The sequence below is a fragment of the Echinops telfairi genome, unplaced genomic scaffold (genome assembly GCF_000313985.2).
Source record: "Echinops telfairi isolate 266 unplaced genomic scaffold, ASM31398v2 ScPeMD7_7469;HRSCAF=8507_0, whole genome shotgun sequence".
Taxonomy (NCBI): Eukaryota; Metazoa; Chordata; class Mammalia; order Afrosoricida; family Tenrecidae; genus Echinops; species Echinops telfairi.
The window spans coordinates 44,200,954-44,215,280 of NW_022111372.1; the positions used below are offsets into that span (position 1 = coordinate 44,200,954).

The following is a 14,327-nucleotide window of genomic DNA, read 5'->3' on the forward strand; positions in this document are numbered from 1 at the left end:
TCCAGTGGTGGTGGAAACATCTCAGCACTGGTGTGGGTCTCCACGTGGCTCCTCTAGCTCCAGGACTCTGACTCCATCAGCATAGTTCCACATGGCTTCTCAACAGGAATGTTTCACAGGGAAAGAGTATATCTGGCTTCCATTGAGCTATTTATCTCTGTTGAGCCTCCAAATGAGGTCATCAAGCTGCAACCTGATTGCCAGGCTAGACTCTACCCCTTCCTCAAGTTGAAAGTAGCTGATGTAAGTAGCTGATGTAAGGCAACTAGACTAAAATAAGTTACTTAGAAGTCACTAAGTTCAATTACTAGTTTCTGAAACATTGTCATCTATGATTACTTATTTCTGGTTCTACTCTAATTTGTCTTGTCACTCATCCTCAAATACTCTAAACTGGGTTACTTCTCTGTCTGTGGAATTAGTAGGTTTTTGAATGTACTGAGATTTAACCTTTTTTCTACTTGGCATATACTTAGGCTCTTGCATCTGTAAATATTCACCCAATTTTTTCCCCTGAAACTTAAGGGCTATTAAATAATTAAGTGCACTTATATTCATATGAATTTATGTACCTTTTTCACTTCATGTCTTTGTGTCTAACATCAAACATAATTTTACACAACAAATCTGCTTTTCCTGCAATATCTATTTTAGCTGGTAAATAACTTTCAATATTGTTAATGACATAACCTATCTAGGCTTTATGAAACAGCAATATCCTGGAAGCAAAACTGATGTTTCAAAATGACATTAAAATAATATACAACCCTGTTTTTACCATTTTATAGTCCTACTAAGTATGTGAACAGAGAGTGAATTTTCTCTTTTAATATTTGATAAAACACCTGCTATGCTCAATTTTTTTCAGTTTGAGAGTTTATATTGTAGTAACAGGTTTAAGACTATACTAATATGAATTTACTGATTTTGGAACCCATCTCAAGGACTTATAGGATATTCAATTCCTCTTCAACTAATTTCATTGAGGATCAAACCATTAATAATTTATTATTCCTGAAAACAAAAGTATGTATAGTTTTATTCTTTTTCTTTCTAAACTTTTTTGGAACCATATGTTTGATTGAATTTTCCTTCTAAAATGATTTATAATGTCTTCCAATATTATTGATCATTCTTTTTTCAATATGAATCAAATATTTTAGAAGAAATTTAAAAACTATTTCTAAAATGAATATGGAACATAAAGTATAAGGACACTGTACTACATATTTAAAAGAATAAAATTGTTCAAAGAACAGATCGCATCTTCAGGGACATAAAATTAATGTTTGAGCAAGAGAAAATTTTAAAAAGCTAATACTGGAATAATTAAATGAATTTATTTAAGGAATTCCAATATGCATTCATAGATTGAAGCACTTTCTGATAAAGAAAAAAGGATTGTAGCAGCCTTAAGTACGGAATACAACTAAATATAAATAAGACCCAAATACTCACAACTGAACCAATAGGTAACATAAGGATATATGAAGAAAAGATTGAGATTGTCAAGGATTTTGTCCTGCTTGGATCCACAATAAATGCTCATGGAAGCAGCAGTCAAGAGATCAAAATATGCACTGTATTAGAACCTCTTTAGAGTGTTGAAAATCAACCTTTAAGACCAGGGTGTGATTTACGATGCATGATATTTTCAGTTCCCTTATGTGTGGGAAAGTTGGACAATGAGTCAAGAAGATCAAAGAAGCATCAATTCATTTTCATTGTGGTGGAGGTGAAGAATACTCAAAATACTACGGGCTGTCAAAAGAATAAACAAATCTGTCTTGGACGAAGTGCAGTCTGAATACTCTTTAGAAGCAAGGAGGGTGAGATTCCATCTCATGAACTTTGGCATGTTATCAGGAGAGGCCTGTCCCTAGAGAAGGACGTCAAGCTTGGTCAAATAAAGGGGCAGCATAAACGAGGAAGACCCTCAACAAACTATGTTGACACAGTAGCATCAACAATGGGCTGAAATATGGAAAGAATTGTGAGAATGATGCAAGATTTGGTGCCATTTTGTTTTGTTGTACACGCAGTTGCTGTAAGTTGGAAACTACCCAACAGCAAGCACCTAAATACAACAGTATTTGATGATTATACTTAAATTTCAAGTATAGAAAGTTCCAGTGCAATGATGTTCAGAAAGAAACAATTGATTCAGCAGTTGGTAAAATATTTGAACTTTGACAGAGTTGTATGATGAGGTAATTAAGTCCAAGTCTGATATGTGTTTTATTTGTGTTTAAATGAAGTGACGAACAGCTTGTTCAGCAAGTGAACTTTATGAAGTTAATGAAATTGAAAATAAGTCAAAATGGAGTTGTTGTAGGACTAATTTATCAAATAGAATATTTAAAACTTCAGGCTTTTATATTATTCGTAGGGGTGACAAGACTTTCATTTGTTCTTAAAAATGATTTTCAAGGGGGAGCGGGGAGGGAGGGGACCAAATGAGGAGCTGATACCAAGGGCTCAAGTGGAAAGCAAATGTTTTGAGAATGATGAGGGCAACAAATGTACAAATGTGCTTGATACAATGGATGGATGGATGGATTGTGATAAGAGTTGTATGAGCCTCCACTAAAATGATTTTTAAAAATTCCTTAACTAACAAATGGATCTCTGGTATCACTAATAAATGTTCATATCAACTCTTAAAAAATCATTTTCAAGATAAGGAATTAATTCTATATGAGAGCTTAGAAGAATGAGTCAGTGATAACGAACACTGTCATAATTAAAGACAAGGGATTCGCTTCCCTGGAGACATAGCAAATTTAAATCACAGATGACTTAGAAATACTTAGTTGGATTGGTGTTCTCTAGAAATTTAAGCCTTCCCAATTTTACTCAGTTGAAGGAAAATGTCTTCTTGGGAACACTCAGAAGGTAGGGCCTGTGAAGTTATTAGATATTGCTATATATCATACATACATTATGGAGTTTAACTAGAACTGGTATTTTATTCAAAAGCGATATATAAGAACTTTTGTTATTTTAAAATCTACCAAATGGGGAGGTGATTTTTTTCACATTAGTATGCAAAATTACTCCAAGCTGTAAAATTAGACTAATGAGTTCCTTATCTTTGTCACAAGGTGTTGGGAAGATAAAATGAAATAATATTTGTGGGGTGCTAAGTGAATGTACAAAGATATTTACAGCAATCTTTACCTATTCTTATTAATTTCAACTCATTGTGAGCCTACAGGACAGTAGAAATTCTGCATAGATATCTATGTCTTGAATTATTACAACACACTACCATTTCTATTTCTCTCTGGCTGGCTGATGAATCTAACTTCTCACCTTTAGGCTTGTGTCCACATGCTAAATGTCTGCACAACTGGAGTTTCTTTTTAATGAAGTTATAGATGATAGTTTAAGAGTTATCTGAATTTTCTTGTTGGTTTTGTCTCTTTATTTATGCATTCTATCACTTGTGGAGACCTTTTACATTCTAAATTTACCAAAACTTTGTCTTGTTTGATTAAGTCTAAAAATAAATAAATAAATGTAAATGTAAACAATATAGAGCCAAGAGCCTATTAAGAAAAAAGAAATACTTTCAAGAATATTTACTTTTCTCTGGCTTGCCAGGGAGTGCAGTTGCAACCCTCTTGAATTTTGGTTATATGTTTTTGTCTGCTTTTCATTGTATGAAACCCAGGATTGATGGACCTGGAGAGACAGCAAGTAGAATAAGTGTTCCTGGTGGGTCCAGTGGGGAAGAGGGTAAAGGGGAGCTGACATTAAGAAGGAAGAACATGCTTTGCAACTGATTGTGGAAGTAATTGGACAATACTGCTTTATGTGATTGAACTATGGAGTGTTATAATATCTGTATTAACACTCAATAAAACGGTTTGGTGGTGGGAGGGAATGATTTAGAAACATGCATGTGACTTTCCAAAAGGTATCAGCAATCCTTTATGGAAAAATGGTCTGAAGGTTCTATTAAGTTCCCCGCAAAGATTAACCAAAGCTAGGCCAGAGAGAAGAAATAGAGGAAGTTTATTCTGCGTTTCTCAGGGTGAGATTCACAGACTCCAGCAGGGAGTCAGAGAATCAGCGCTGCCCAGGAGGGAGAAGAGAGATGGGAGAAGAAGAGAAAGAGAAGGGACCCTTGAACTCCCAAGGAAACTCCAAGGGCCCCCATTGGGGGGTGGGGGGGCAGGAGAAATCTTGCTTATCTGTGGTAGAGAGCGAGTTTTAAGCTGGTCAGGGGGGAGGGTAAGTCAATTGCCCCATTCTTCACCATCTTTATGATGTTTGAGTGGATCGCTGTGGCTTTCTGTACCCATGACCACCGGGTACATTCTGACTCATAGTGACCCTACAAAGGATTTTTAAGGTTGTAAATATTTATAGGAGGAAATAATCTCATCTTTGTGCTGCAGAACTTCTAGCTGTTTTGAACTACCAACCTTATGGTTTGCAGATCAACACACACCCAACAGTCCTACCAGGGCTATTGTATAGTGGCTTCTAATTTATAAGGCTCATTTTCTAGTAATGCAGGAAATAATCTGATGATGTGATTCATAAAATTTTCATGGGATAATTTCAGATGAAAATATCCAGGCTTTTCTGATCTGTCCTATTTTTGACACTCCATTTAAGGTGTTATTAGAAATATTGGCGGCATAGATTCTAGCATCTCATCAATTTGCAAGCTAGTACAGTTTGGCAAACTGACAGAGAGTGAAGCAGAGCATTCGATGGTTATAAATGCAAAGGAAAGAGAAGAAAGGGGAGCTAGGGTGATCTTTGGGGACAGCATTTTCAGAGACATTGATTAAGGCTTTGTAAACCAGAAGGCATTTGAAGAACGACATTCAGTAGAATTATGAAAAATGTTGTAAGGAATAAAAAAACAACTCGGTACCATCAAGTCAATTCCAACTCACACTAGCCCGACATGATAGGGTAGACCTACCACCGTGTATTTCATGGACTGTAATTCTTTACGTGAATAGAATGCCTCCTTTTTCTCCCTCAGAGTCGTCTCTTGTGTTTTTAAACTGCTGACCTTGTGGGCCAACTGAAAATCATAAATAGAGGGAAATCAGGGGAAATGGCCTGTTCAAATATCCTGTGCAATAGCATTCGAAGTGTGTGACACAATCAAGAATGTTCATGTGTTCTGAACAAAGACATTATTCTAGCAAAGACATAGTAGGCACCTGGGATAAATAGCAGAGACATAGTAGGCACCTGGGATAAATCCAGGGATGTGATGGCTTGCATTTCAATACACGCAGATGTGAGCACACATCATGATTCATTTGAAATTCAAGAGCAAGAAAAATGTAGACCTTGAAAAAAGTCAGAATAACTGTTAAGTCTGAGGGTGACTGACTATGATGGAGAATGTAGGAAGTATTTGGAAAATCCAATAGTTTGTTGGCATGACAGTTACACCGATTTAGACATTTATCAAGCCACACCCACGATACACTTCAGAAGCCCTCAACACACATGGCTATATAAGCATGCTTTATGTCTATGAAAAACAAAACAATTATTCTTAAAAGTAAAAGTAAAAATCATGAAAAATTGTAAAACTTAGTCAAATCAGAACTAGGACATTCTTTCCAATCAAGAAATCATCTATGTGAGATGCCAAATAAGCCAATATGAAAGAAGTACACCATCACCAGCCACCAAAGGATGGTAAACCATATAATCTGAAATCGAAGGAGGTACCAGTATTAGAGCCTACATTGTGAGAACCTGGTGTATAGAAACTATGGTTGACAGTGGAAGTCCAAGATACATTTGTGGAACTACATAGGAAATAAGCCTCTGGAGAACAATTCAGGAATGGGATGAAAGTGGTTACTAAATGGAGAGCTTTGGAGAGACGAGTCTAGAAGATCAGAGGCATACATCTGACCGGAACAGTTAAAACAGTGTCAGTAGATTTCCCCCAGCCCCACCCCCATGATGCTTGCAGGACCTGGTCTGGTTTCCTAAATTGTCTTCTTTGGTTTGCATTGTTCTGTTTGGGTTTTGCTTGTCCATATTAGGATGTATCGCAGCGGTGTCATGTCCTTGGAGGTCACCCGCTTGAAGCTGTGTTATATCTTTTTCCCATTTTTCAATATATGAAACCCAGGATTGATGAACCTATAGAGATAGCATGTACAATAAGGGTTTCATGGGGAGGGAGTTTCAGTGGTGCAGTGGGGGTGAAGGGGAGATGATGTCATGGGATTCATGTAGAAAAGCAATGTTGGGAAACATGTATATAAGAAAGGGGAAGAAAAGAGAAAAAATAACTATGACAATCTAACAGAATAAGTAAGTGCATTTACTAATTTTTAATAGATGGGAAATAATTAAGAATGGAAAAACGGTTTTAAGACCATAGATAGTTTGATTTTTCTTAAATATAATTTATGTAATCTGTCCACATTTAAAACAAATGCCAACCACTCCAGATTTTCATTAAAATTTTTGCCATTTCAAACTTCTAGCAGTCATTTAGAGATATAGAGTATATCATAATAAGAATTACCAAAAAAAAAAAAAAGATGATCCAACCACATCAGAGTATAGTACCGATTGTTTGAAGTGATGTTGCATGAAGCAATATCAAATATCATACCTAAAATTTTTCATACTTAATTTCTTGACAAATGAAAAAAGTTTATCTTTAATTCTAGTACAATGAGATATTTTAAATGGCAATTAGATAATATTTGCCAGGGAAATTAGTGTAAAATAATGAAAACATTATGTAATTAAATTGTGTTTTAAATCTGAATTTTGGCCTAATACAATGCAGACTATCAATAATTTGGGCTTAGCTATACGGAATATTAGTTTTCAAAGCCTGAATCCAAATACCAGTTGCACTTCTAACATAACAAAAATGTCATTGGCATGCCAGTAATTTATGAAGCGTCACATGTCAGAGTAATGGTTTAAAAAAATAGGTACACAATGTTTTAGTTGAATTGTTCAAATTAGATTGTAGCGATCTTAAGAAACTCTGTTTTCTATGAACCAAATGTATTATTTACATTTTACATTTGAAAGTCACATCAAACTTAAAAATAAGCCTATTATCTCTGTTCACCAAATAAGAAAATTAATTACATGAGAAAACTTTCCCCATACTTATACAATATTGTAGGTATTGTTAACGAACAATAATGCTCTTTATATTTTCATTATCTTATCCTAATCATTTCTTACATGTTTCATTCTCCACAGTGAACTTTTTCATGATGGATTTGATGAATCAGACTTTCAAGTCTGAATTCATCCTTCTTGGAATATTTGACCACAGCCCCACCCACACTTTCCTCTTCGCTCTGGTCCTGGGCATCTTTGCTGTGGCCTTCATGGGAAACACTGCCATGGTTCTCCTGATCTACCTGGACTCCCAGCTTCACACCCCCATGTACTTCCTCCTCAGTCAACTCTCTCTCATGGACCTCATGCTCATTTGCACCACAGTACCTAAAATGGCCTTCAACTACTTGTCAGGCAAGAAATTCATATCTGTGGCAGGTTGTGGAACCCAGATATTTTTCTATGTGTCCCTGCTTGGAGCCGAATGCTTCCTCTTGGCAGTTATGGCCTATGACCGCTATGTTGCCATTTGTCACCCATTAAGATACCCAGTTCTCATGAGCCCGAAAATCTGTGGTCTCATGGCTGCCTCTTCCTGGCTTCTTGGTTCTTTTGATGGTGTGATTGAAGTTGTGGTCGCCTTGTCCTTTTCATACTGTGCTGCTCGGGAAATACCCCACTTCTTCTGTGATGTCCCTGCCCTTCTCACGCTCTCATGCACAGATACGTCAGCATTTGAAAGGATGATATTTATCTGCTGTGTAATTATGCTTCTGTTCCCTGTAGCAGTCATTTTGGCTTCCTATACCCGTGTCCTTCTGGCTGTCATTAGCATGGGATCTGGGGAAAATCGTCGCAAGGCTTTTGCCACCTGTTCCTCCCACCTTATGGTAGTAGGAATGTACTACGGGGCAGCTATGTTTATTTATATGCGGCCCACTTCGGATCGTTCACCAACTCAAGACAAGATGGTATCAGCCTTTTATACAATTCTCACTCCCATGTTGAACCCTCTCATCTATAGCCTCCGCAACAGAGAAGTAGCCAGAGCCTTCATGAAGGTCATAGGGAAGGACAAGTCAGGAGAGTAAATTGCCTGAGTATCTTCCTGCTCTGCTTTTCTCTACACTCTTTTAGTTACTCTTCAACGTATTCATCCAATACTTACTTGGTTTTGCTCAAACACTTATACGAAACCACGAGGTTTAAAAGTAAAAATTATTTGTATACTTGTTTTCTCATTCATTTCATATATTGATGGAAAATTCAGTTCTTCCAGTGTGGGACACACTGAATATGGTCTTCCATTTTGACTTCTACATCTAGGTATATTTCATTATACTTTACATGAATTACAACATTGTAAGAGTTTTAGGGTAAAATCATGAACCACGCAGGAGTCATCAAAAGAAGATAGAAGGAATAAAAAGAGGCACGATACCAAAAAGAACTGCTGAGCATTCAACTATTTCAAGAGACGGCATATTTTCAAGAACTGCTGATAGTGAAGGAAGAGGTCCAAACTGCACTGAAGGCATTAGCAATATATATATTGGAGGTATTGAGGGAATTCCAATGCAAATGTTTCAACAAGACAATACAGCATTGGAAGTGATCACTAGTCTACACAGAGAAATTTGAGAGAGAATTACCTAGTCAACCAACTGAAAGAGAATCACGTTGTGCCCATTTCAAAGAAATGTGACCCAACACAATGCAGAAATTAATAAATAATATAATTTATATCACATGCAAGTAAAATTTTGTCGAAAATAATTCAATAGCTGTTGCAATAGTACATTGACATGGAAGTGCTTGAAATTCAAGCTGGGTTCAGAAGAGTATTTATAATAAGGGATATGGCTGACATCAGGTGGATCTTGTCTGAAAGCAGAGAATAACATAAAGATGTTCATTTCTGTTTTATTGACTTTACACAGGCATTTGACTATGTAGATCATAAAAACTATAGATAGCAATCTGGGAATCCCAGAACACTTCATTGCACTCATGCAGAACATGTACATAGATCAAGAGGCAGTTGTTTGTATCAAACAAAGAAATACTGTATGCTTTAGAATTATAAAAGTGTGTTTTAAAATCTTAAAGGTTTGCAGCAGGTCTTCATCATTTCACCATACTTAGTCTGTATATTGAACAAGTAATCTGAGAAACTGGACTATTTGAAGAATAAGGTAGGTCAGGGTTGGATTAAGGCTTATGAATAAGTCAAGAGATGCAGATGACATGACTTTACTTGCTGAAAGTGAGGAGGACTTTAAGCATTTGCTGATAAAGATCAAAGATTGCAGCTATCAGTGTGGGTTTCAAATCAATGTAAAGAAAACAAAATTCTATACAACAGGACCAATAGACAATGTCATCATAAATGGAAAAAGATTGAAGTTGTCAAGGATTTTGTTATACTTAGGTGTACAATCAGTGCTTATGGAAACAGCAGGCAGAAAATCAAATGTCATATTGCATTGCGAATCAGGTGCATACATACTGTAGGTGCTGAAGGGCAAGGATATCACTTCGAGGATTTATCGTGCCTGACCCAAGCCATTGTGCTTTCAGTCAGCTCATATGCATGTGAAGGCAGGATAATGAGTAAGGAGGAAAACAGATGAATTGATTCATTTGAGTCATGATATTGGTGAAGAATACTGCAATTATCTTGTACTGGTAGAACAAGCAATTCTGTAGTCGAAAATGTACAAAGCAAATGCTCATTAGCACATTCTTTGAACGGATTATTGAGAGGGACCAGTGCCTGGAGAAGGATCCCATGAGCAGTAGATGAGAGGAGCCGTGGACAGAGGAATGCCCTCAACAAGAGTGGATGAGACAACAGTGGGCTCAGCCTAACAACTATGGGATGTTACAAGTGTGTTATTCTGTTACACATCCTATCACTATGAGTTGAAACTGACCCAAGGATGCCTAACAACAGGGGGATAAAACAATAAAAAATTTAAGCAATGGATAGATTCAAGTAAATTCTTATTACAGGAGAAAATACACAACTGTACGCTTTTGGTTTATTCAGGTTAACAAACGACAGGTGTCTTCCATCATAAAATGACATCATTGTACCATTTAAACCTACTACATCTTTTATATATGATTTGCTGTGAGTTGGGACAGACTAAACAAGTTTGATTCAATGTTATCTTTTAATATATAGTAGATTTAACCATGGCAGCACTGGATTCTTTTTTTTTTTTTTAGCACAGAATTCTTAAGGAACCCTGTAACACAGAGTTAAGAGTTCAGGTTGCATTTGGGGCCCACCTAGATGCTCTTCTGGAGAAAGGTCTCACTATCATTGTCCACAAAGAAAATGTATGTAGAAAACCCTATGAGGCAGTCCCCCTCTGTCTCATAAAGTCACAATGATTTATAATCAACTTGATAACATGCAACAACAAGAAATATAATTCTAAGAGTGTTTGAAACAATCCCTTTGCTACAACAAACACCCCCCAAAAAAGTCACTGTCATCCAGTAGATTCTGACTCATAGCAATCTTATAGGAGAGATTAAAATTGTCACTATGGGTTTCTGAGACTGACTCTTTACAGGAGAAGAAGCTTCATTTCTCCTAAGCAGTAGCTGGTAGTTTTGAACCACTGACATTTTGGTTAGCAAACCAGCATGTACCTCACTACACCACCAGGACTTCTTTGTTATAATAAGCAACCACGCTGGTCATCTATGAATGTATGGTTTTGTTCGGTGCTGTGAAGCAGCCTCTGTCAAATAGCGCCTCTATGTTCAACAGAAGATAGCACTGCCTGGTGCTATGTCATCCCCATAATTGTTCATCTGCTTGAGCCCATTATATTTGTTCACATAGCATTTTTAATAATAAAAAAAGAAATTTAATATAAACAGATGGAGCAAAGAAAGGTGAGGGGTAGGTTTGTTGAGCATGTCCTTATATAAGCAGTTTCTTATTTTAGAAATGGTAAGTTCCTATTTCTATTCTCACTTATTTGACATCAATGACATATATGGATAGTGGAAATCAGAATTGGAATCCTCAAAATCTAGATTTTCATCCTTAGATATCCTGCTTCCTAAATGCATTATGTATTGCAATAGTATGATTTTTTTAAAATATGGGTCTACATTTTCTCAAGTCTGTATATTTTCCATAATTCATGTGTTGTGATATTTATATTAGTTTTAGTGCAATTATAAAGAATCTTAAGATTATGAGGAAAATCTATAACCTAATTTACATATTCATTATACTGTTCTGTGAAAACTGTTGCAACATCCTCACTGAATGTGTATTAGTACTTATGAGGCTACCACAAACACAGTAATTAAAAGTAGCAATAATTCATTTTATTACTATTTCTGTGTGTCAGAAATCCAGGCACAGAAAACACTGGGTTTCTGTTTCTGTCAATAGAAAAATCAGTAGAGTGTAGTGGTGATGGTTGTGCAGATGGTAAATATATTTAGTCACTGAATTATAAACATGGACATTATTGCATTGGGAAATGTTATACTACATCAATTTTTACCACAATAAAAAGTGGAATTATAATAACACATTTTGGAAAGTATCTGAGAAAACATTGATCATGTTTAAATTATTGTTTGACTTATGTCACCAATTTGTATCTTTAATTTTTGTGACAATTTTGCTTAATAGATCAGCATATAGCATATGTACATTGATTACATTTTTCTAATGTACTCATGGCTCATCTATTTTATATAAAAATATAACATCCAATATAGTAAAGAGAATGGTTATTTTATTGCTGATACAAAATATTATTCATTTTCAGATCTACAACCAAAAATAAAGAAACAACAGCCATTGAGTTAATTCTGACACATAGCCGCCCTACACAGGATTTAGGGACTATACACCTTTATGGGAGAGATCAAGCTATCTTGCTCCCATGGTGCAATTGATGGTTTTCAATCTTCCCATTAGTAGCCCCAAATCTAACTAACAGCATCATCAGGTCATCGTTTTTTAGCTCTACAAAATGACCTAAAGAATTAGCCCTCTTGGATTTTGAACAAGCAGGGAACAAACAGATAAATTCATTAAATTCAGTGAAATAACATCCACAATGCTTATTTTGTTTAGAACAAATTGGCACTGGAGGCACAATTCAGGCATTGTGCCTGGTCTGACCCCATCACACGGGTGGAACACGAAGTGGGTGCAACAAGTGGCAAGGGGAACAAAGCAATGAAGTCCCTGGGGAATACCAAAAATAGACTTTGGGGCCAGGGTGGGGCACCCCAACTGATTCGACTGCAAAACACTCCTAAAGGTCAACAAACAGACCTGGAACTATTGGTAGGCTTTCCTTTTTTTGTGCCATTGGGTTTTGTTTTAGTTTGTTTTTTTGGTTACTGTTTTGCTTTGTTTTGTTTTTGTGCTTATTATTGCCTATGCATGTCTATCTATATAAGAAAAGTGGGGTAAACAATCCCAAGGAGAAAACAATGGACTAAAGGTTCTGTAGGGGAGGGCCTGGGAAAGGGGGGATGTGGGGGTAAGGAAGGAGGTGTTAACAAACCTAGAAACAAGGTAACACCAAGTGATCTAAAATCAATGGAGAGGAAGTGTGTAAGATGCCTGGTGGGGCTTGATCAAGGGCAAGGTAGCCAAGAGGAATTTCTGAAACCTGAATGAAGGCCAAACATTATAGTGGGACAAGAGGAAAGTACAAGGAAATAGAGGAAATAACTAGGTGGCAAAGGACATTTGTAGAGGTCTAAATACAGGTATGTTAGACAGGGTTCTCTATAGAAACAAAGCCAGAATGCTAATGATTTTATACATACATATATCACACAAGAAATAAATGGTTAATCTATAAAGCAGTACAAATGGCTCAATGCAACTCACTTCTGTGAGATGGCTGTGAGACACTGGCAGCCCTTCAAGTCTTGAGGGGCTGACAGGTAGTCCTCTGCAGAACAATTCAGGCTATCTGGCCACAGGCAGCAAACAGCAAGGCAGGTCACCAACAGTCAGCCAGATGACAAGGTCCAACAGTCCCCAGCTCAAGAGATGTAAGTTCCAATAGTTTGGTGGAGCAGGTCTTGAAGGAACCTCAAATTACAGTAACACAGTCCATGGGTTAGGTGTCCCACAGGTAGTGCTGCTTGCAAATTGAGGCACAGAACAAGCAAGGTAGCTGCACACTGGTCCAATGATCAAAGAGCAAGAGACAAGAAAGGCGAGGCTCACTGAGTCATTTATCTCTCTACCCTTCAATTAATCCCACGTGTTCATTAGCTATGTTGGCACAATAAACCTACCTATCACAACAGGCAAGACATATGTAAATATATTTATATAAAATGATAGGAAAATTATCTATGTGCATATACTTATATGTTAAGTATTAAGGTAGCAGATGGACATTGGGCCTCTACTCAAATACTCCCTCAATGCAAGAACACTTTGTTCTAATAACCTGGCATTCTGTGATTCTCACACCCCCTACGCCGACCTCATGATCGCTGAAGACAAAATGGGTATATAAGCAAATGTGGTGATGAAAGCTGATGGTTCCTGGCTATCAAAAGATATAATGTCTGGATTCTTAAAGGCTTGAAGATAAACAAGGAGCCATCTAATTGAGAAGCAACAAAGCCCACAAGGAGAAGCACACCAGCCTGCTGATACTAAGGTGTTGATGGGATCGGGTATCAGGCATCAACATGCCAGAGCAAAGAAATAATATCAACATGAATAAGAGGGAGCATGGAGTGGAGACCCAAAGCCCATCTGTAGACAACTGGACATCCCCTTACAGAAGGGTCACTAGGAAGAAACCAGTTAGTCAGTTTACAGTATAGCACTGATGAAACATACAACTTTCCTATAGTTCTTTAATGCTTCCTCCCCCCACTATCATGACCTCAGTTCTACCTTACAAATCTGGCTAGACCAGAGCATGTACACTGGTATAGATATGAGCTTGTGTCACAGAAAATCCAGGACAGATAAACCCCTTGGGACCAGTAATGAGAGTAGCGATATCAGGAAGGTAAGAGAAAGGTGTGGGGGAGAAAGGGGAAACCAATCACAATGATATACATATAACTCCTTCCCAGTGGGATGGACAACAGAAAAGTAGAGACAGTGGTTGGTGTAAGACAAGAAAAAAAAAGATAGATTATCAAGGGTTCATGAGGGAGGGAGGGCCAGGGAGGGGGGAAATGAGGAGCTGATATCAAGG

At 37.1% G+C, this 14,327-nt stretch overlaps 1 protein-coding gene across 1 annotated transcript; it reads left to right on the forward strand.

The window, feature by feature from the left end:
* The first annotated feature begins 7,172 nt into the window (after positions 1 to 7,172).
* LOC101660291 (olfactory receptor 2M3-like) lies at positions 7,173 to 8,183 on the forward strand. The gene has a single exon (XM_004696864.3). It carries the CDS (start codon positions 7,242 to 7,244, stop codon positions 8,181 to 8,183), a length of 942 nt encoding a protein of 313 aa, XP_004696921.2. The 5' UTR covers positions 7,173 to 7,241.
* Positions 8,184 to 14,327: the final 6,144 nt, after the last annotated feature.